The 24837-nt window shown below is 39.1% G+C and overlaps 2 protein-coding genes across 2 annotated transcripts in view; both read right to left on the bottom strand.

Moving 5' to 3' along the window:
• Positions 1–24837, bottom strand: part of QRSL1 (glutaminyl-tRNA amidotransferase subunit QRSL1) — a 362228-nt gene that overhangs the window by 117741 nt on the left and 219650 nt on the right. The window lies entirely within an intron of this gene.
• The window catches only part of CRYBG1 (crystallin beta-gamma domain containing 1), a 57203-nt gene that overhangs the window by 25628 nt on the left and 6738 nt on the right, over positions 1–24837 (bottom strand). Inside the window, exons 2-9 of the mRNA XM_050786687.1 lie at positions 22152–24492; positions 18472–18519; positions 18266–18384; positions 16192–16357; positions 13376–13515; positions 4455–4581; positions 2345–2380; positions 768–925 (exon numbers count right to left, since the gene is read on the bottom strand). Coding sequence (XP_050642644.1) covers positions 768–925; positions 2345–2380; positions 4455–4581; positions 13376–13515; positions 16192–16357; positions 18266–18384; positions 18472–18519; positions 22152–24492 — 3135 coding nt within the window. The remainder of the gene's footprint in view (positions 1–767; positions 926–2344; positions 2381–4454; positions 4582–13375; positions 13516–16191; positions 16358–18265; positions 18385–18471; positions 18520–22151; positions 24493–24837) is intronic.

Here is a 24837-nt window from a genome sequence, read left to right as displayed (position 1 = left end):
TGAGTGGTGTGTATGTGTGTGTGTTAAATAAGGGCTGACTCAAAAGAACCTCAGCAAGCAAAACTGGATAAACTCACTTCAAATAGTAACAAAAATATTATGAATAGTTAGCGATTTACAAGAGCAATTTTAGTGTGCACTTCTATGGGAAAGGTGTAAGATCTATAAAATGCAAAAATACAAAAATTAGGAAGCGAACTGTCAAACCCTTCAATAGCTTGGAGCATAATTCTAATAAGCAAGGTTGTAGATTTGATCAACTTGAATAGGCCAATGTATCAGCCTTGCTTGGTGGACTGACCCCACAATTGTCCCTCAAACTGCCTTTTTTTTTTTTTTTTTTTTTTTGAGATGGAGTTTTGCTTTTGTTGCCCAGGCTGGAGTGCAATGGTGCGATCCTGGGTTCAAGCAATTCTCCTGCCTCAGCCTCCCAAGTAGCTGGGATCACAGGCATGCGCCACCACGCTCAGCTAATTTTGTATTTTTAGTAGACACGGGGTTTCTCCATGTTGGTCAGGCTGGTCTTGAACTCCTGCGCCCACCTCAGCCTCCCAAAGTGTTGGGATTACAGGTGTGAGCCACCATGCCCGGCCTCAAACTGCTTTCTTAAATCCAGTCACTATAGGCTGAGGATAATGTGGACATACCTGTCAAAATTCACCACACTATAGAATCAGGAATGTTGTTTTTAGGGGGGAAAGGACACATTTATTACTTAATATTTAGGAAAAAAAAAAGAAATCCTAACAAGTCACCCATGTACTTACATGCCTCTTAGAACTTTCACAGACCCCACTGACGTAAATGGCAAATGATCGCCTCCAGTCGCCTCTTCTGTTTCACCTCCCTCCATGACAAAACTACACATTTCTGTTTCTAGTTCCACACATTTTCCTTCAAAGAAAGGCTTTTCATAAACAACTACCTACAACAGAAATGAGATATACCAGTAATTTGTAAGAAGTATCCCAACAGCTTAACATTAAATCAGTCATTTAATATCACTAAGTCCTAAAACACAAATTAAAATTTTCTGGCTAGGCACGGTGGCTCACGCCTGTTATCCCAGCATTTTGGGAGGCTGAGGTAGGTGGACCACTTGAGCTCAGGAGTTCAAGACCAGCCTGGTCAACATGGTGAAACGCCGTCTCTACTAAAAATACAAAAATTAGCTGGGCATAGTAATGCACGCCTATAATCTCAGCTACTCAGGAGGCTGAGGCAGGAGAACTGCTTGAACCCAGGAGGCAGAGGGTTAAGTGAGCAAAGATTGCGTCACTGCACTCCAGCCTGGGCAACAGAGTGAGACTCTGTCTCAATAAAATAAAATAAAATAAAATAAAATAAAATAAAATATTCTAATCATATTTTAAAACATTAACTAGACCACGCACAGTGGCTCACACCAGTAATTCCAGCACTTTGGGAGGCCAAGGCAGGAGGATCACTTGAGCTCAGGAGTTTGAGACCAACCTGGGTACTATGGCGAAACCTCATCTCTGCTAAAAAGAGAAAAAGTTGGGTGTGGTGGTACATGCCTATAGTCCCAGCTATTCAGGAGGCTGAGGCAATAGGATGGCTTGAGCTGGAGAAATCGAGACTGCAGTGAGCCATGATGGTGCCACTGTACACCAGCCTGGGTGACACAGCAAGGCCTGGTCTCCAGAAAAAAAAACCATAAATAACGGCATCTGATAAAATAGTAAAAAGAAAAAAAAAAGAAAAAAAATCAGACTCTTTTTTTTTTTCCTAATGTGGTATAGCCCAAAGCCATGGTTCCAAACAGTTTTAAAATCATACATATATATATATAAATAAAATATATATAAATAAAATAAATGTATACCCCCACACACATATATTATGTATATATATAACTGACATTTAGAACCACATAGAAGGAATCAGAGGATTCTAAAGTAGTGTTAAAATTGAAAATTGAAAAAATTTATAGTGTGTGGCATCGATGTGGGAATTGGGAAGAGCAGAAAGGGTATTTTAGAGTAGGGAAAGTTTGTCTTGAAAAAGTTTTTTTCCTGGCTAACTGGCAAGCAGCAAGAAGCCCTACAATTAGTAAATACTACTGCAAATTGTTAACTTAATATAACAATGACCCTTTTGAGCCATGGCTAAATGTACTGTTAGTGTAACCAGTGCCATTAGCATCATCTTCCACCCTGAAGGATGGCACATGTAAGTTGGCAACTTCCTTTGGCTGCATTTATGTGTGATAGAGGTTTAATATGAGAAGTCATATAAGCAATATCTTCATAGAGATGAAGTGGGAATAACATTAAGTATATATATATGTGTATATGTTTAAATAATTAATATACATTTTTACCTTTGGATCTGTAGGGAATTCAACTTTACGGCCACCCTGAAAGAAACAATAACATAGTAAGAAAAATAGTTTTTCACTGAAACATTACCATTTTATATTAGCCATAGCAGTTTATAGTAAGCCATTGAATTTCAGTGTGACTATGTTCCGGTTTGTTTTAACTTACATGAGATAGTTCTAAAATTACCAACAATAGAGATGAACACACGAGGAAGGCAGGCTCGAACGGAGCCTCGCACAGGCAGTCTATAAGCTGGTCTGCATTGTAGGAGTGTTTTTTGACCTAGTAAGTTTTCTTAACTTGGAAAATTTCTCATAAAAATCCATACTTCTCTTGAAAAAGCAGTTCCAAGGGCTGACATCTCTGGACCCAGATTCTCCCAGGCCGCTGTCTTCGGCTTCTGCATTTAACGATCCTGCCCTAGGATCACGCTTCAGCTGGGAACAGGCACGGGGTTGCCGTCTCTACCATTCCCTTCGGTTCAACTCTCAGCCATTTGTATTTTCTGCCTGGCGCCTGCAGGTATTTGATTTTGCAACCAGGGCTTACGAAACTATTACATGTTGAAGTTCACATAATAAGATCTGAAGGACTCATGGAATAACTAGATAAACTGTTAAATAAAATTTAACACATCCCAAAGGATGAGTCTATGGGGGGTTGTTATAAAATAAAAAGCTTTTTAAAAACAAACTCACTAAAATCCAAGAAATGATGTTACATTAAAAAGATATTGCACAAAAATATTAAATACGTCAAGAGTTTAAATCAGCAATGGGAAAGTTGGATTTTTTCAAAATTAGTATCTTCAATAGCTTTTGAAAAAAGTGCCGCTAAGGATGCTCAAAGGCACCAAATGAACTATAATTATAAAAGAATGTGTTGGTTTCCTTACCTTTTATGAAAAAAAGAAGCAAAAAAAAAAAAAAAAAAAAAAAAAAAGGAATGTGGCTGATATTATCAGCAACCCAGAGATTATACCACCAAGCACATGACCTTTTCAAAAGTAATCCTGTTCGAACACCATAGACTTTGCAGATTTTTCATCATCATTACAAACTGCTCCTAAAACCTGGATGAATTCTTTCATAAATTCACAAAACTAACAAAACTTTGTCTTTGAAAGTGAGTTTCATTTTAGAAACAAAAGCCCAAATCATTTGCATTAAGACCAGCCAACATACAGATAATTAAACCAAATACTTTGGGAGGAGGGGTAAAATTAAGATTAAAAAAAAATTGTCTTCCTAAGTTTCTAATTTGTTTCAAACTGTCTCAGAAGCCAAGTGCGAAGTGCAGTTTCAAAAACATGTTTGTAATGGGAGCCTCATCTCGCCGCGGGTACTTAGGGAACAACTTCTATGCTGCAGCACACACTGCGCTCAACACTGGGGACAAGACAGATGTGACCTGCTTCCTCCCAAAGCTGACAGTCTAGCGGAAGAGACAAAGAACAAAGCAAGACACTGGGATAAGGGAGAGGAAGCACAAGGCTCCTTCCACAGCAGATACTCAGGAGGACAATACTCATTTGGTCCAGCCCCAGCGACCCCCAAGCCACCACCCAGCGCAGCCTCATGTCACGGCAGCCGAGCCGGTCCTCAGCGTGCCCTGCTCTCTCCTAGGCTGCACCCTGGCTCACGCAGTGCATTCACCGACAGCTCCATCTAAAAAATCATCCTGCTCATTTTTAAAGACTGAATTTAATTTAGCATGAAGCTTTCCTAATTATCCCCCTTTTCTGTCGCATCACCCACAACTTGGAATTGTATGTATCCTTGTCCTGTTTTTCCACCAATGTTTAATTCTTCACTTTCCTCACTTGTTAGACCTACATTGGGCTGAAGCTTTGTGCGCCCATCTGCAGGTCTGCAGGGGCTGAGAATGCCTTAAAGACAAAGGACATGGTCTTACCTGCTTTTTTTGTTTGTTTTAATCTACAGCATCTAGCAAGTTACTGTTTCCATAATTTCTGTTGAGCAAATTTGTCCAATCTGCTACAAATTTGTTTCTTAAAAGTCAGCTTTATTGCTTCAAAGTCACACCCCATGAATTACCATGTCAAGCTGACAAAGAATCACCACAAGAACATTTGGATTTCATTTTTACCATTTTCAGAGGCCGCATGGATCCAATGTATGCTGCTTCTGTATCCCAGAAGGACAAGTCAGGGTATTCACCAGGTTCCAGGATGAAAGGAACACCCTGAAATCCAGGTTCTTCATAAATCAGCCACCTAAACAGCCACCATGGAAGGAAAGAAAGGGAGCCAACTCATCATTTGTTTCAGTTTTTCCTTCTGTCTGGTACCCAGGATGAGAGGAAAAGAACAGGAGAGGATACGGACCCACACAATGAACGGCTGGACTTAGGTGTTAGAATCACACTAGACTCAAGGACAAATAAAGCCATTATATGCTTCTCTTCTTGATCTTTCACTTTTCTCCTTGGCTGGCTTTGTCCCCTTATTTTAATTTATATTATTAATTGCTCCTAAGTTCCACCTAATCATTTGTCATGGTGCCAAACATTAGTAACAGCTAACATCTCCCTAGAGCATAAAAGGAATCCACTCAGAATTTCATCTAATCCTCACTGCAATGCTATGAGGAAGAGATGCTATTGTCCCCGTTTCATAGATAAGTAAGTTGCCCAAGGCCACACAGCTGTAAGTATGAAAGGCTGGAACGATTCAAGCCGATTCCAGATCCAGGTTCCTAATCAATTTTTTTTTTCTTTTGACGGAGTCTTACTCTGTTGCCCAGGCTGGAGTACAGTGGCTTGCTCTCGGCTCACTGCAACCTCTGCCTCCTGGTTCAAACGATTCTCCTGCCTCAGCCTTCCAAGTGGCTAAGAGTACAGGCACACACCACTGCACCCGACTAAGTTTTGCATTTTGCATTTTTTTTTTACTGGGGGGGGGGGCTCACCATATTGGCCAGGCTGGTTTTGAACTCCTGGCCTCAGGTGATCCATCAGCCTCGGCTTCCCAAAGTGCTGGGATTACAGGTGTGAGCCACCATGCCCAGCCCTAATCATTTTGGTGATGGCAATTTTTCTCATTACAGGAAGTGCACTGAACACAGTTTACTCTTTTCACAGTTACTCAGGATCATCACTGTGAGCATTACTTAATGCACAGTGGTGTCCTCAGGGGCTCTGAAGGTCTGTGGGACTGCTTGTTCCCAGGCTGCAAAGTTTTTTGAGTTCTTGGTTCTGATTGTTATGGCTTTTCAATACCACACCCTTCTATCAGCTTGTCAGCTGTGGCTTCCGCTTCAGTCGGGAACCAGCAGCCCCACCCTCCTCTAACGTGCCAGAAATCAGGAAACCAGAAAACCATGCCTATTAGCCCTGTCTCTGAAGTTTACAAGGTCTTCTTGTAAATGTCTTGGTTCCTGGGAAGGGTTCTGAGAAGGTAAGGATGCTGAAGAAGTGAGTTTTCTATAAGAGAGGGGTTAATGTACCCACTTCATAAACAAACGTAGACTTCTACCCCAATTTGATTAGTTTCGCTAAAAGGTTCTAGCCGTGGTGCTCCACAATGTTGCTGTGTTCCCCAGAACACCACGCCAAGAAGAGAGTGGCTCTAAATGAAACCTTTTACCAACAAAATGGGTCTGACACCTCCCTCTTTGCCTTTTTCTTCTTCCCAATTTTGGCCCAAGGCACATTTTTGGCGATGGGTTTTGTTGAAGATTCCGCTGGATAAACTGGTAACTTCTCTAGACTCTCTAATTATACAGTGATTTACAACCAGGCTCCTACTGATGATTTGACAACACACACATGAAAGAATGTTGGGAGACCAGGTGTGGGATATGGGTAAGAGGTCAGAACTACAGTGTTAGAAGTCAGGATGATGGTTACCGGGTAGAGGGCGTGAAGATGACTAGGAAGACGCACGAATGAAAGGGGTTTCTGCGATGCTGGGAATGTTCTTTTTCTTGACCTGAGTGGTGATTGCTCTTGTATTCACTTTGTGAAAATTCACTCAGCTTATATATTTAGGGTTTATGAACCTTTTTGTACAGATGTTATGCTTCAAAAAAAAAAGTTACCTTAAGGAAAAAAAGAGGCTTATCTTTTAAATACTACTCTAATGCTTCTAAAGCACAAGAAAACAGAGGCTAAGAATAGGGTACTTTAAACTTCCTTATGTTTAAAGCATGACAGCCAAGGATACACTACATGTATTCTGGAGCTCAAAGTTATCACAGGCACACTACCCACAGATTTTTTTCTCTAACAAAATAATGGCAGTTCTGTAACACATTATGGTATTAGGCTAACAAACCAAGCAGGTTCCGAAGTCTGACTTCTTTAAAGCTTAATTTTTCATAAACTGAATGTATGGCTCATGAGCAAGTGATCTGAGATTTTGAAATGATCCTTACCAAAGTACCTTTTCATTAAGTCTTTCCTTCTATAGCTTGAGTTCAAAGAGGATTTATTCATCTGATACTAAACATTTCACTTTTGTTGAAGCATGTGGTTTAGTCACATAACATTTATGGAGGAAAGTCATTCTAGGTAGAGGGGAATTTGTGAAAAAACTGAACACATAAATGAATGCATTTGAAAAGACTGCTGTTCTGAAAGTTCTTCCTTAGGAAATGAGTGCTGAAGGCCTGCTGGGTAATTCAAACAGACATTTACTAATGTTGGGTGGACTTTGGAATTTGAAAACTCATATACAGAGTATGATTCACTTTTTCTAAATTCTGTTCCAATAAGATACATTATTTACGAGGCCATCAGGAGAGGGGGAAACTATCTTCAGGCAGTGTTATTTCAGTTTCTAAAGGTAATCTTTTATTTTCCCATGCACTTAGGTCATAAGCTTTTGCCAATATAGATTAAAAAGTACAACTTTATAGTTGTACTTAAACAGTATGATTATAAAGTCAAGCTTATTTTTTTAAACAAACAAATGTATACCTACAAATCAATATTTTTAAAGTAATAACAATGGCCATCTGTTTATTAAAAATATTTGTCTAATTACTCTTTTAGAAATACCCCTTGAGTCACACAAGAAAAATCAGTCTTATCTTGTTCACTTGTTCTTAAACCAAAAACAGCACTTCCAGATGGATCTTAAGTTTTGTTCCCTAGATATGGCTGTCCATGAATATTGGCCATTCACAGAAACCAACTGGATACGTGAAAAATTAAATATGAATGTACTGACTTTGAGGTTATTCACAAGAGAGGGGGCTCTGAATGTCAAAGGGGAAAATGAACCTTTACAATGGAAAGATGGAGGAGGCACCACTTTAACCAAGCAATCAAACTTGGTATTGCTAATGGGCAAGCTAGTTAGCACATGCCGCCTGCTGTGATGCAACGTAAATATATGGCGCTACCTATACGAAGTATCCATGCCAAAACTGTTCGGCCTGAACCTAACCATACCTCGGGACCTAAGCCGTAGTAGATAGGAAATTCGGGCAACAGAAGAACAAGCTAAATAATAGCATGAGGGAACACTCAGACAAACCTAGAATGTGGCATACTCTCTAAGACAGCTGGCCTAAATCTTTTTAAAAGTTAGTGGCTTGGGAAACAAAGATGAGGCATTTTAGAGATTTTTAAAAAGAGACTTAAAGAGACAGAACAATCAAACGCATTTATATGAACCTTGATTGGATTCTGATTTGAAAACGCAAATCTATAAAAGACATTCCTGAAGCAATTGGGAACATTTGGTGATGGGCTATAGAACAGATATTATCATGGATACCTTGTGAATTTTCTCAGATGTAATAATGATAGTTACGCAGGAGAATATCATTAGAAAGAGAGTCAGGCTGAATCCTATATGGATGAAGGATCATGATATCTCCAATGTACATTCAAGTGCTCAGAAAAATAATAACACAAATATGGCAAAATATTAACAGTTATTGGGTCAAAGTGAATGGTACACTGGTGTTCACTGAACTGTTTTTCCTACTTTTCTGTATGTTTGAAAACTTTTATAGTAAAAAATTGGGCTCTGATATGATATATTCCACAATGAAATATACAGTGAATATTACACAGCAATGAAAAAAATACATACAGATGTACCCGTCAATCTGAGTAATCTTAGGAGTGTGGCTACATGTGTAACCAGGGTGGGCTACACCAGGTTCTGTAGCAATGGTGGTAATGGTCTAGGTTGTAAGTTGGGTGGTGGGTCCACAGGGGATTGTTTTATTATTGGGCTTCATGGTTCACATATATACATATATTCTTCTGTATATGTCAAATATTACACAGTAAAAATGATCAAATAATGTTTTGCATTAAAAAAGAAGTCCCTTGACTTTAGAACACCTGCATTCTAGCACACATTCTGCTAACAGCTAACCCTAGTCTGGAGAAAGTGACCAAAGCTTGTCTTCCTCAGTCAAATGATGGTGTTGGGCCAGATCATCTTTATACTCCCTTTGAAGTTCTAAACTTCTTTGCTTTTGTTTGTTATAAATATACTAACCCCCACTTCCACCCCCACACACACCCCACCCCCAGAAAACCCAATATGCTTTCACCTCTGGGAGGATGGGTGCTAGCATTAGCCAGCTGCTTAAAAGAAAGATTTAAAAACAAATTACTCTCAACAGAATCTGAAAGGCAAATTTAGTGAGAAATTACTCATCTCCTCAAATAAGAATTTGACAAGGCAGGTAATACCCTTATTTTGTATATGAGTAGAAGAGCTTAATCTAGAGTGAATGGGCCCTGGAATAAATCACCTGATGGATTCTTCAGGAGTTCCCTCCACAGTAAAGACTTCTTATCCCAGTTCAGGGGAACTGGTGCATCAGCAGAAGCAAAATGAGCTTGAGTGCTTACTATCAGTTACATCTTCTCAACCCCTTGAGACTTTCCTTTGAGATCTATAAAAGCACTAATGACCTGGTGTCTAAGCTCACCAACCAAGTTCAATGAGCCCAAACTTTGAATTAATATCCGAGGCAGTGTTCCACTATCCTAATGACAATAGAAATGAACAGCCAGAAAAAAAGATGCCCATCATGACACAAACCTGTCATAAATTGTAAACTGTGACAGGCTGGTAACTACCACCTAGGAGACAAAACTAAACATACTGGAAAGGTAAGAAATATCATTTAAGGTAGCTTAATGTGCTTCAACATAGCCAAGCCTGAGTCATGGCACCCTCCAGACACTGAGATTAAAATATGATAGCAGATGCCTTTTGCATTCTTTTCTAAGGAAAGTGATGTTTCTCAACCTGACATTAATTCTTTAAAAAAAAGTGTATAGACTTATTTCATGTAAAAAAATTAAAGGCAGCAAGAGATGAAGGCATTTTATTTTGCTTAGATTTTCACTTTCCTTCCCAGTCTCTAAATACAAAAGTGCCTTCTCTTCCCTTAACTACACCCACTCCCTTTTGTGACCGTGTCCTGTGCCTGGTTTAAATGCATTCTCTATGTCAATGACTCCTAAATTTATGCCTCCAGTCTCTCCCCTGAACTCCAGCCTCACACACCTACTCACTTTCCTGCCCACTTACTTGAATTTGCAGTTGGCATCTCAGCCTTAACCTGTCCGAAACTGAGCTCCTGAATCTCACTCTCTCCTATCTTGCTCCTCCAAGCCTTCTTCGTCTCAATAAGTGTTGGGGTTCCAAACCCTGGGCATGTCTCGGCCCCTCATACACCACACACAATCTGTCAGAAATGCTGTTAGTTCTACCTTCAAAATGCATCCAAGGTCTGACCATTTCCCACCACCATCATCGCACGTCTAAGCCACCATCCATTCTTGGCTGTATGATTGCGAGTGCATCCTACGTGGTTTCTTGGCTCCCACCTTTGCCTCTTTATAGATTATTTTCTATATGAACAGTCAGGTTGATCCTTCTGTTAATAACACAAGTTAGATCAAAATTCTCCAATGATTTTCCATGCCACTTAGAGAAAATCTAAATCCTCCTCCCCGAGGCCTGAAAGGCCAGATATGACCTGAGCCCTCTCCTATCCCTAACCTCCTAGTTCACTCAGCTTCAGTCACCTTGGCCTCTTAGCTATTGCCCAAGCATGCCCAGCAGGGCTTTTGCAAATGGTGTGCTTCCTCTCTGGGACTGGCTCCCTGCCCCTCTTCCCTCAGCTAGCTCCAGGGCAGACTCCCTCACTTCCTGCCAGTCCCTGCTTAAAATGTCACCAGAGTCCTTTACTAGCCACCTTATCTAAAATAGCAACATACCTGCCCCTCTCTGTAATTTATGTTTCTTGTAGCCTTTGCCATCTGACACATTATATATGTATTTGTGTTGTTTATTCCTACTAGACTGACAGCTCCAGGAAAGTGGGAACATCATTTTATGTCTTTACTGCTGTATTCCCAGTGACTAGAAAAGCACCTGGCACTTGGTAGATGCTTGATTAACAGATTTACTGAATATATTTAATACATCTCATAGACACTCTTTTGAGTTTATATTTGTTAAAGTCCCAATTTCTTGTCATATTTTGACAGGGTATGCAGAGGAAATAAAAGCCTTTCCTAATTTCTACTTCTAAATTCACCACCTTTAAAAATTTCAGAGCCTTTTAAGGACTACAGGGTACCAACTGATATAACTCAAAATGTATGCTAAAAGCAGTACATTTCTCTAAAGAAGATACACAAATGGCCAAGAGGTATATGAAAAAATGTTCAACATCACTCAAGATCAGGGAAATGCAAATCAAAACCACAATGAGATACCACCTCACTCCAGTTAGAAAGGCTATTATCAAAAAGACACAATATAACAAGTGTTGGTGAGGATGTGGAGCAAAGGGAACTCTTCCATGCTATTGGTGGGAATATAAATTAGCACAGCCATTATGGAAAACAGTATGGAGGCTCCTCAAAAAATTAAAACTAGAACTACTGTGTGATCTTGCAATCTCACTACTGAGTATATATCCAAAGGAAATGAAATCAAGTATGTCAAAGGATACGTGCACGTGCATGTTTATTGCAGCACTATTCGTAATAGCCAAGATACAGAATCAGCCTGAGTGTCCATCAACAGATGAAAAAATAAAGAAAATGTGGTAAAAATATACAACAGAATAAGTTCTGGTGTTCTGTTGCACAGTAGGGTAACTGTGATTAACAATAACATATTTGATTATTTCAAAATAGCTAGAAGAGAGGATTCTGAATGATCTCACCACAAAGAAATAACACGTGTTTGAGGTGATGGATTTGCTAATTTCCCTGATTTGATCATTACGCAATGTACACGTGTATCAAAACATCACATTGTACGCCATAAATATGTGCAATTATTATGTGTCAATTAAAAATAATTTAAAAAGCAGTAAAATGTATATTACCTTTGGAAAATAACTTTATACATCAAGAGGAGATATTTAAATTAACATTATTCTCTACACACCAAATTCTGCCCTAATAACTACACCTTTGTATATTGACAAACCATCACTATAGTCTTCCCTTGCTATTTTTTTACTCTTCTGGGAGAGGGAGGTTGTTTTCTGAGAGGGGCTGCCATAGGGAAAGAACACCCTCGGGCTTCTGGGGTGCTGGTAATGTTCCAGTTCTTGGCTCAAGTGGTGTCTACTTGGGCGCTCACTTTATTTGTTTAAGTGTACATTTACCTTCTGTGAACTTTTTTCTAGGTGTGCTGTATTTCAAAATGTTAAAAGTAAATAAATAAATGAACAAACTGTCATAAAGGAGGTATCTAACTCATACTTTCCTTCCCCTACAAAGCCCTGGATAAATTCTTGTCCATCCTCTACTTGAATACTCCTTGTGATGAGAAACTCTCCACCTAACAAGGCAGCCACTTCCATTTTAACTGTATTAACCATCAGAAAGTTCTTCCCTGGGTCAAGTCAAAATCCATCTCTCTAATTTCTACTGGTTTTTCCTGGAACCTGCTACGGAATAACAGAGAGCAAGTCTAATATCTCTTCTCTATGACCACTTTCCAACTACTCAAGGATAGCTGCTACCAATTCTCAATAGCCACACTTCCTGTTAAGTTGCCTAGAAGTTTTTAGTTTCTGATTTCTGAGGATCAAAAATCAGATTCTGTGATCTGTAACTTATCCTATTCCTACATTCTGCACAATCAATCATTTTTCTAAGATATGAACAATGGCAAACCGAGACTTTTAGTAATAAATAGAATGCAAAAAGCATGATTAAGGAGTGCCTTATTGTTCACTGCAGAGATACTCCATACCACTTTAGGGACAGACTGTAAACTTTTTTGACTGTATAAACCATTAGTAAAAACATTTCAGCAATCTCTGAATATATGAATACTTATAAATTGTATACATTACCACTGAACTAATACATTATGCATATTAGAAAACATATACAAAAATAAAATCTTAAGAGGTGGAGACTTTAATCAAATAGAAAGAAGCTTTAGTGTTTTTTCCTGCATCTCAGTGAATGCCTTTCACATGCCGTGGGGCTTTGTGCTTCACCTTGGAGACCACATTCTTTAGTATTGCAGCCTGTACTTTCTATCCTCATTTCTCCCCTATCTGAGGTATTACCATTTCCTTCAAAATATTCTTGCTGTTTCCTGTGATTTGTGAAACCGACCTCCTAGGGGCTTTGAACCAGCATTGTGTGAAAATATTCAAGGAAGTACCATGTGTGTTGGCTTCCATCCCCCCTGCAGAAATATCAGAGGCATGTGCTTTGAATTACCTCCTCTGAATCATCATGAAAATATAATCTGCTACTCAGCTTTGAATAAATCAGATTCCTCTGTGACAAGGAAAGACTTACATTTTAAAAATTCAATTCCCCCCCAACATTTCCTATAATAAATCTATATTGTTTTTAAGAGAGATGAATCATAACATAGGTGTAAAAAAACCAGAATTTTATGTGCCTTATAAAAATATACCTTACAGTTAATAATTACTTTACAGGATGACAAATCAGAGTCAGAGTATCTTAAGTCCTTTTTCCAGTACTACACTCACAAAAAAACTTCATTAAAATTGTGTTTGAATAAAAATACTTACGTGCCCCAATGTACTTTCATGGAACAAGTCTTCTGCATTACACCAAATCCCTGCATTTCTTCAGTATCATCAAAGTAGGAACTTAGGATTCCTAACCCTTCCGGTTCAGTAAATAAGTCAATGTGACTAACTCTGTAATCCTGAAAAAATATAGATGCATAGACAGTAAGAATTGCACCATGCATTTAACTCTCTAGTAAGCTCATTCTTCTTCTTCTTACAACTAATCAAAATGAGCTTTAAATATACAAATACATTTCACAGAGCACCTGCCATTTTAGCCCTTTCCTGTTTCCATCCATGAATTAATAATCCACCTATTTTGGGGCAGACACACTTGCTTTAGTTATATAACTCAGTGTTGCATTCAAGCAAAGATCATCAGAAATGTATTTTATTTGAGTTTTGGAATATATTTATTTTTCTCATCCTCACTTGACCCTCCTTGGTCTGGGGTTTTGGTTCCTTTGCTCTGATATAATTATCCAAGCACAGAGACTTTAGTCTGTAGAACGGCTGCTCTTGGAGTCTTCCTCAGCCACTGTTTTGTGTCCATAAGCCCTCTGTTGATTTGTGGTAACTCTCCTTGACTGAGTAAACCTTTATGATACTGGTTTGATCTAAGTCATAAAAGCAAAAGCACACATTCATAGTGATTTACAAATCTCTGTACTTTGGTCATTGTTCCATGCCCTGCATATCTGTGGTCCCAACAGTCTTCAAAAGGCCTCGTCTGGTCGAGTGCCTAAGCATTAATGGAATATTTATTGAACCTCATCTATGCAGCTGAGTTGGGTGAACTGAGCAACAGAAGAAATTTTAACACCTGAATAAGCTCAGATGAGGCTTTTCAAATGTTATCAAAAGGAACAACTCTAATGAACTAAAAAGGTAACCTCTAAAATATATGCTCTGACTTATGTTTATGTTTCAAGAAACCATGCACATGATCTGTAAAGAAAATATAATCCATGACATATCAGGAGCTATAACCATACCCTTTAACATGGCACCATTCAGAAAAATGTACCTCAAGGAAACAAATTAGAAAATTATGAATTACTGGCCGTGCGCAGTGGCTCACACCTGTAATCCCAGCCTTGGGAGGCCGAGGCGGGCAGATCACCTGAGGTCAGGAGTTCAAGAGCAGCCTGGCCAACACGGCGAAACCCCATCTCTACTAAAAACACAAAAATTAGCTGGGCATTGTGGCATGTGCCTGTAATCACAGCTACTGTGGAGGCTGAGGCAGGAGAATCACTTGAACCCCCAGGAGGCAGAAGTTGCAGTGAGCCGAGATTGCACCACTGCACTCCAGCCTGGGTGACAGAGCAAGACTCCATCTCAAAAAAAAGAAAAAGAAAATTATAAATTATTAAATGCACAAAAACATTCTCATGGCATTACTTATAATAGTAAAAAACTAGAAACAACCTTACGATTCACTGAAAGAAGAAATAACAAATAAATAATGATACCTCATTTATGTACTAAATAATAAATAATGCATTGTTTCAATGGAATATGATATTCAGCTAAGCCCTAAACCTATGGTAACATGAAAAGCTTTTGCTACAGTAAGTCTGCTACTGTCAGACAAAACAAGAGATCTCGTTTTCCTTCCCCATCTTCCTGAATGCACCCAAATCCTCACCCCACCAGATTCATACCTTCCCCAGTTCCAATCCCAAAGATGTTACCAAGGGGAGTGTGATTTTCAGGAAAGTGGTATAAAGAGAAAAAAAGGATTGAGAACCACAGTGTTAGGATAGACAGGTGGAACAGCATTGTCCCTGTATTATGATTACAACTGCGGAAAAAGCAAAGGGTAGAAAATTCAAAAAATAAAGGGGGAGAGGGCACTTCATGATGGGAATCAGATGATATTTTTAAACATTGCTTTATTACCAATATTATTTGAGCAGTAAATAAAAACTCTAGGCAAAATATTCCATTAATGAGGACATTTTGAAATAGGGTTTCTGAAGTCTTACTTAGTCTTCTCATATTATATACTTAAAGCAAATAAAAGATAAATCATTTAGCATACCAATTACCACCTAAGTTACTCAGAAATGTTGACCCAGGAAGTAGGCGACACTTTCCTCTGCCAAAACTGTTACTCATCTTTACTCATTCTCACATCAGAATGTTCCTTTTCTCTGTATTGCATCTTGACACTCGTCTCCGTTAAAACTTGGGATTTTAATTTTCTACTTAGAAGACACCATTAATTGCATTTTTAAGGTAAAGAATCATCAAATCCCAAGAGCCACAAAGAAAGACTCTGACAACACTTTTCTCATCAAGTAACAAGAAACCAAGAAATGTTACCTCATCCATAAAGTGGCCTCAAATAGAGCAAGTAATATGTTGTTAAATCCACATGAAATCCTAGAGTTGATCAACCAAATTATTTTTGGATTATTTATTTTTCCAAAATAGAATTCCTATAAACCACTCAAAGTAATCACAACTCATACAGCAAACAAAAACACTAAGTAAATGAAAAATCTGTTCATAGATGCAGAACTCATTTAAACCAAGTTATCAGGTAAAATATATTTGGAAGATGGGAATAGAAGGACAGGCATAAAAGATTTACCTTAAGGGTTTATTGTGAAAAATTATCTAACCAATTATGTTTCTTTTTAAATTCTTTAAAGTGTACAAATAAACTTAAAATACAGAAAATACATCCCTAAGGCACCAAATATGTTTCCCAATCACTTATTTCGTGAAATGAACATTTCCCTTTAAGTACGAATCCATAAATATTTGTTGAATAAATAAAATCCAGATTTACCGCAACCTACCTGGACCACATGTCTGATGGAACCAATCACCACCGGCTTATCAGACTCTGCTTCCTCGTGACTTTCCAAAATGTCTTCTACACCCCAGAGACCAGAGAGTTCCAATTCTCCTTCTTCTAAGGGAATGGAGTGCCCTTCAAAATTTGGTTGCTCATACAAAATCCAACTAACAATAAAACACAGCAAAACCATTAGCCAGTCTTGGTGCGAGAGGCTTTGATTACTCAAATATCCTGGCTAATTGCCATTATATATATAGTATATTAGTGGCTAATTATCTAGCAATTAAAATAGCTTAAACTCTCCCTAACACTAATATTTTACTGGGTATAATTAAGTCTCTGATAACTCATGAACTATATCAGGATCTTAGAGAACTTTGGAGTTATCTCTATGAATGCTATGGAGCTACTAATGTTCCAAGTAATTGCCAGGTGGTGGAGACTTATAAATGATAATATGTCAGATAAATGGATGTTTACTGTAGTGTTTTTTTGTTTTTTTCTGTCTCTTTTTTTTTTTTTGATACAGAGTCTTGCTCTGTTGCCCAGGCTAGAGTGCAGTGGTGCGATCTCGGCTTACTGCAACCTCCACCTCCCAGGTTCAAGCAATTCTCCTGCCTCAGCCGCCCGAGTAGCTGGGATTACAGGAATGTGCCACCAAGCCCGGCTCATTTTTGTATTTTTAGTAGAGACGAGGTTTCCCCATGTTGGCCTGCTGATCTTGAACTCCTGGTCTCAAGTGATCTGCCCACCTCGGCCTCCCAATGTGCTGGAATTACAGGCATGAGCCATCATGTCTGGCCTTTTGTCTCTTCATATATGTAGAAAACATTTCTCTTAGAGAGATTTTAACTTACATATTACAGTCATATCAATGAATATGTTGGTACAAAAGACTATAGATATGGTAATGGAAAGCATTTTAACAATATTCTTCCGAACAACAGCCAAACACTAAAGAAAAACCTCATGTCAACGTATGGCAGTGTAAATGCTTACGCTTTCGAGAAAAAGAAGCCGACAAAAGTTGCAAAAGAAAGGAAAAAGCACTGTTCTATAAAAACAAAATTTGTGTAAAAAATTGCCACTATTATATATTGCATATTAGTGGCCAATTCTCCAGCAATTAAAATAGCATTTGTCTTCAAATTTAAGAATAAAAGCAAAACTTGTTTTTCTCATGACTATGTTGGAGATATAGGAAAAAATATTAAAATACCTAGAAATCTAACAGGAAGGCTGCTGCATATTTAATCCAATGGAGACCAAAAGAAAATCTTATGGATTTTTAAATCCATAAACATCCAGAGGTCTACCCTCTTTATTTCAAACAAGTTTACAAATAGGCACCAAAAGATAAGTATTATGCCAGATCAGCTATTTCTTTTTTTAAGCTGCCTTTCTCTACTCAGCTTCCTGTGTGTCTCCAAGAGGCAATGAAGTTGATAAAATGATTTCAGAAACTGTCAAAATATTTATTTTTTTCACTAGTTTCTTTACTTAACCAAAACAATCTTTTGTGGAAATATTGGAAAGCAAATTAAATTTTAAGTTAGTGCTGCACTGAACTATCATTAAAAAATTAGAAAAATGCCTTTATAGATTGTTTTGGTTTTTCCTTATAGATTTTTTTTCCTTATTGTTTCTTTACTTTGCCTTTTCCTACGTGTTCTCAAGTTTCCTTATAGATTTTTTAAAAGTCCTTTCTGGTCTATCAACACGACTAGTGCAATTCTTATCAACCTCATTTAAAGGTCATCAACCAAAAGTGTGTTATGGGCCCTGATTTATGATTAGTTCAAAGCAATATTATGGGGAAACATGGGAAAAAGAAGCTTGTTGCACTGTACTGTTTTGATTTTTCTCCCATAAACATGTATCACTGCTATAATCAGAATAATGATTTAAAATGACATTGTTAAGATATGAATCCCTTATCTTACCACGAGTAGTATTTCCTGTGCTTTCCACTGCTAAAGCCATAATTTTAAACTAGTAGTGAGGACTAAAAAGGTAATTAAGCATGTAAAACACAAACATTCAACATCAGGAACTTAAAGTGCCATTCTTACCATCCTCTAACAACTTTTATGAGTATCACTGGAGAGAGGCTCCAAGAACTGCAATCCTGAATGTCACTGAAAACTTCGATGCACTTCTCGGAGACATCGGGTTCACTATATATCACTACCTGCATGAAAACGAAAGTGGTAGCACAATTTGTCATGCTCTATCAGACCAAAATAGAATCAAGGCTAGAAACAGAAAATAATCTTACCTTTCCAGGTCGGGGATTGAGTTTATTTTGGACACTTCCTCTAAGTGTCTGTAATCAGATGAACAAAAACACAACAAATAATTACAACTTCACATAACAATCCTCTTTTTCCACCCATGATCCTCTAGGTGGATCACACTTATCCCACACTGTATTGATTTTGAAACGTCCACTCTAATCAATGCTAAAGTTGTATTAAAACTCTTTGAGTTCATACTTTTAAATTAAGGTTTTTTCACCTCTACCTGAATTTGCCATTGCAATTTCTCCTAATTTAAATGTCTAGGCTATTTCCACCAATGCTAGAAAATTCAGGGCACGTATGTTTCTTGTCAGTTCACAGAATAAGAACTCAGCTAAGAAATTCTAATTCAAATAATATCAGTATTATATCAAATAAAGAGAAATTATAATATATTAATCACTTTTGTGTTCATATACATACCCTATCTGAATCCATACAAATATTGTTTTCTCATAGTAAATCTATAACCATATAACAACCACTAGTCTAAACAGAAGTGTTTACGGTATATATGGTATATTTCATAATGTACATTGCACATAGTATATTTAATCCCCCTTTTTTTTCTTTTGAGATGGAGTGCAATGGCGTCATCTCGGCTCACTGCAACCTCCGTCTGGGTTCAAGCGTTTCTCCTGCCTCAGCCTCCTAAGTAGCTGGGACTACAGGTGCATGCCACCAGCCCAGCTAATTTTTGTATTTTTCTTTTAGTAGAGATGGGGTTTCACCATGTTGGCTAGGATGGTTTCGATCTCTTGACCTCGTGATCCGCCTGCCTCGGCCTCCCAAAGTGCTGGGATTATAGGTGTGAGCCACCAAGCCCAGCCTAATCTTGCTTTTTTGATAGACAAAATGCATTTTAATATGGCTCCAAAACTAATCATTTTCAAGACCATCTGACAAGACCAGTAAAACCAGAAATTCATAAGATAATAAAATAGTAATTATACATGTAAAAATATTACAAAATATGAACTACTTTCAATGCTGACTAGGATGCCTATTTTAGGAACTGCCCTTGCTCTGACTGCTCTTGCATCACACCAGAGTGTAGATATGGCCAGAAGACCACAAAAGGCTGGGGTGCGGTGGCTCACGCCTGTAATCCCAGCACTTTGGGAGGCCGAGGTGGGCAGATCACCTGAGGTCAGGAGTTCGAGATCAGCATGGCCAACATGGCAGAACCCTGTCTCTACTAAAAACACAAAAATTAGCCAGACGTGGTGGTGCTCACTTATAATCTCAGCTACTTGGGAGGCTGAGACATGAAAATTGCTTGAACCTGGAAGGCGGAGAGGTTGCAGGGAGCCAAGAACATGCCACTGCACTCTAGCTTGGGTGACAGAGCAAGATTCTGTCTCTTAAAAAAAAAAAAAAGTCCATAAGGGCCCCCCTAGAGCATTATCAGAAGCCAAATGGTATATACCTATTTATGCATATATATACATTAGAAGTAGATAAACTGAAGAAAAAGCCTAAAATTTAAAACAAAATTCAGGTAAAACTTTCATGATTGAATAGTTATACAATCAATAAAAGCCCAGGACCTAAAGAAAGGCCATTATTTTTTAATCATAAAAAGGCCTAGAAAAAGTATAAAGATTTTATTTTTCCTTTTTATGTCATTTGACTTGATTTTTATAAGGAAACTGTATATTCTGTTATCAGCTTTGTCAGACTGTAGTTAAATAAGGAAAGTGATCTAAGAACAATTAAAAAGAACAAAGCAGAAATGAATGGGAAGTGGACCAGTGGAAATTTTGTGCTTGAGAGAAACAGTTAAGAATTTTATGATTTCTGGGTACCATAGGCTGATTCAGTCTTATTTGTTTATAGGAGTGGTTCTCAAAGTGTGGTTCAGAGGCCAGTGGGGGGTCTCCAAGATCCTTTCAGGTAGTCCATGAGATCAAAACTATTTTCATAATAAGAAGAGGTCATCTGCCTTTTTCATCTCTTTCTCAAATGTGCAGTGGAGTACAAGGCTCCATGATGTGTGATGGCATCGTTGCTCTGAGCACTGCTGCAGTGTGCACTTGTATGTTCTGGTGTTTTCCAATTTTCTCAGCAATTATTTCTAATATAATCAATTCTGATAGGCAGAACCCATACAAACAAAAGCTCATTGGGGTTCTTAATCATTTTTAAATGTAAAGGGTCCTAACACCAAACATCTGAAACCCAAACTTTACGAAAGTTTATGAAATCACATGAAAAAGGGATCTGCACCTCTGCTGGAAACCCAACCATATATTTTGAAAGAGCTTGCAACATCACATTCTCTGACAGGACTGTAGCAAAAGCCAATATAATACATTGAACTATGCTGCAGTACCCTGTACAGACCAGGAAAAGTGCAAGGTATTTTCTGCCTGGATAAACTGGGCTGGATTGCGGTCCACACTTGCCAGACAGCCGGGTTCACAGGACGGACCACCAGAATACAAGCCCCACTCAGGCTTCTAGCCTGGCAGAGCTGATCACTAAACTCATATCCCACCTTCCTTTCTCATAGTCCTCCCTTACCTTAAATAAGCTTGGTAACAAAAAGGCACAAATTCACATCAAAAACTGAGTAAACATCTTCTGAAGAGAGATAAAAGAAGATGCAGAAATCAAAATTATTCCCCAAAATCATGTTTTGCTGTCTTCTCTCTAATATTTAAGATCCAATGAAAACCAAAATTCTTTACTCCCCACAGCTTTGCAGGGGAAAAAAATATTTCCCTAATGAAAACTAATTCCCAATAAAGAGAAAATACTTTCTCAATTGCATAGGATAAACACCTATTGCTACTTATGGGAAAAAAGAGTGAATCTCATAGAGATAAGGATTAAGAAAAAGTTTCCCTGGCTGGGGACTTCCCAAATAGAGGAAGCTGCTTCACAGATCTTCAGAATTCTAAGTATAGCACTGAGCACTTTTACATAGAATAGGTAAGAAAAAGCATCTTGTCTGTCTCTGAACTCCACAAGTTTACCTATAGCTTTCACAATACAACATATAAATTCACATGTGCCTTAAAAGATCACATGCCAGCCAGTCAAGATGGCTCACACCGGGTAATCCCAACACTTTGGGAGGCCGAGGCAGATGGATCACGAGGTCAGGAGTTCGAGACCAGCTCGGCCAATATGGTAAAACCCCCGTATTTGTATTTTTAGTTTTTACTAAAAATTTGTATTTTTTGTATTTTTGTATTTTTAGTTTTTACTAAAAATACAAAAATTATCCAGGCGTGGTGGCACGCACCTGTATTCCCTGCTACTAGGGAAGCAGAGGCAGAAGAATCACTTGAACCCAGGAGGCGGAGGTTGCAGTGAGCTGAGATTGCGTCACTGCACTCCAGCCTGGGCGACAGAGCAAGACTCTGTCAAAAAAAAAAAAAAAAAAAAAAAAAATCATGCGCCTTAAAACATTTGTAGCTTTATCTCCCTGCAAGACTACAGAGGCCTTCAGTGAAGATTCTTAGTACATTTTTTTCTTGCCCTCTAACAGTCTCTTGTACATTGCAGGTTTTCAAATATGTGATGAATGAATAAAAACTATAGCGCATGAGTTTAACCATTTCTAAAAGAATAACAGGAGTTGCTCATCATCCCTCTCTTCCCTTGCTTTATAAATACCCCAAATAAATAATAATACATTGCTACTTACCATTGTGTCTGATAATGACATTCCAGAAAAAGAAATGCCTGGGTCATACCGGCTTGATTTGAAAAGACCCATGAAGTCGGTGTCACTGTTTCCGCAGTTTGGCAAGTTTGATTTAAGAACATTTTCAGTATGATTAGCCTTTTCCATATCATCGTTCTTCAGTTTTGAAAATTCAGAAAATTTAGTTTCCAGCAAGTGTAGGTTGCTTCGTGAATCCAGATCTTCTTTATCTTCTTTGGTTTTCTCTTTTTGCGGGTATTTTTCCATGTGGCTTGGACTTTTCAAACTGGAGTGTGATGTACTTGACGAGTTGAAACTGAAGACCTTTAAGGAGTTGTCGGGTAGATTTGGCTGTTCTTTGTTCAAACCACAGGGCGGGGCACCCTCAGTCGTGGGCTGTGACACTGAAGACTGAGATAGGGAACCGTTCTGAGAAGTACTGAAAGCCGTGGTCATAGTGTTGACTGATGTCACAGAAGGAGAAAAGATTTTGTCTTGTGGTAAGGAAGATAACAAGCTTGAGAAAAGTGCACTTTTTTCTAGTCTCGATCTCTTAATGCTACCACTTGTGATGTCCCTGTTCTCTTTGTCATTGATTTCTGGCATCACCAGAGGCTCACTGTTCCCATTAGTGTTGGTGTGCAGGGACTTGAAGAGGACACTCTGTTCAGCAGATGCACGTTTGGGTCTCAGTTGGGATTTTGTGTCAAGGCTCTGCATCAAATGTAAAGCCGGGGACATTTCTGGCTGACTTTCCTTCTTCTTCCCCAAACCAAAGGTAAACACATTGGGATCAAACACCTTTTCTAAATGGTCTTCATGAATAGGAGGCATGGCAAAGTGAGGAGCAGGAGAATTTGGCATCCTGGCCTTCTTTCTTTTCATGGGCATACAAACTGCACTATCCATCTGTTTTATAATTTCAGTGAATTTTTCCATATCAGAAGAAGAATCAAATACACTGTCATCACTACCAGCAGAAATGTTCAAAAAACCGGCAGGGCTATGCCAGCCATGTCTAACAGTCTGATCTGGCTTTTGAGGAGTGTCTAAGTGATTTCCACTGCTGGGAGAGTTGGTGGGACTAGATTCAGTCATCAGGGGTGTTCTGTTGCCCTGACTTTGAGCCTGAATAGGCAAAGTTTTCTCTGATGCTGGTGGCACAACTTGTGGGCCAGATTTTGCCGCGAGCTCTGCTGTGCAATGAGAGTGTTCGGGTGACATGCTCTTATTGCCCAGTACTTCCTCTTGTAGGGGAGCACAACTTGCAACGGAAACCACTTCAGGTTCATTACTGTGACAAGTTGGCAACTGCACTTCTCTAACTTCAGAGCTCTCTGGGATGACCTGGGAGCTCACATCCTGGGTGCTCTCCATGGGGAGCACGAAGGACCTGACCTGGACGAGGACTCTGGATGGACACTCACTTCCCACAGCTTCTGGACTATGCTCTGTGGACAAAGGAGGGTTTGTCTCTCCTCCAAGTTCTGAAAGTGGCATTTTCTCATTGTTCTGATGAGACACAGGCAAAACACGTCCTTTGTGATTTTCTGACACTCTCAGATCAGTGCACGGAAAACTGCTTATGGGCGATTGAACACATGTGTCTTTGGCAACATCCCCAGGAGTGGGTGCAGACAGTGAAAGAGAAGGCTCAGGAGATGACTCAGTAGGGGCCTGTGAGTCAGAAGATGTATGCTGTGGCTTTGGCATGGCTGCTGGGGGTAAATCTTTGGTATCCACAGTGATGGGGATGTCTTGTGCTGCATTGGTTACATTTTCAAGTACAAGTCTTTTGCTGTCTGCAGCCTCTGAGTCCTTCTCTAAGAGCTTATGATCTTTGACAGGAATCAGAGCAGAAGCCACTGGTTCTGAAGGGCAGCCAGCATCTATTTGCACATCTGCTTTATCATCTTGGTTAGGTTGAGGACCAAGAGCTTGATTCTCAGAAGGGTCTCCATTCATTCCTCCGGTTGCTGGTAGAATCTCTTCTTCCGAGAGAGTAACTTTGGTTTCTACAGCAGTTTCCTTCACCAGCACACCACTCTGGGGACTGTTTGGCATTACTTTCTTTTCAGGTTGCTCCATTTCTTTGGCTTTTTTGGCTAAATTCAGCTTCGCCCTCCCAACAAACGTTTTACTAGAGGCAGGAGTGTTCCTTGTGCCTCGAATGTCAGTGTGTCTTGGGCTACTGTTTGCCCGTTTGTTTTCAAATAAGGAGATTTTGGTGGCAGTGTTGCCTTTGTGAACTGGCTGGCTAAATGGATTGTGCTCATTTCCCAAACTGTCAAGATTCTTAGGGGTTTTAAGATTTAGTTCCACATGTTTGGGCTTGGCAGGGCTGTGAGGAAAAAGCAGGAAGACAAAGTTATTGACCTAGTTTTAAAAAGTGAACACACAAACCAACTAATTATAAAACTATGAAAAGCCAACGTCTCCCTGATATATAACATTTGGAGTGTGTTGTGTGTGTGTGTGCGCGCACACATGTGTTTTTAAGACAAGGTCTTGCTCTGTCGCGAAGGCTGGAGTACAGCAGCGTGATCATCGATTGCTGCAGCCTGAAACTCCTGGGCTCAGGCAATCCTCCTGCTACAGCCTCTCAGGTAGCTGGGACTACAGGCACATACCACACACCCAACTAATTTCTTTATTTTTATTTTTTGTAGAATGGGGTCTATGTCAC

The sequence above is a fragment of the Macaca thibetana genome, chromosome 4 (assembly GCF_024542745.1).
Source record: "Macaca thibetana thibetana isolate TM-01 chromosome 4, ASM2454274v1, whole genome shotgun sequence".
NCBI lineage: Eukaryota > Metazoa > Chordata > Mammalia > Primates > Cercopithecidae > Macaca > Macaca thibetana.
Note: the sequence above shows the minus strand (reverse complement) of the source record. Positions and strands in the feature narration are given on the sequence as shown.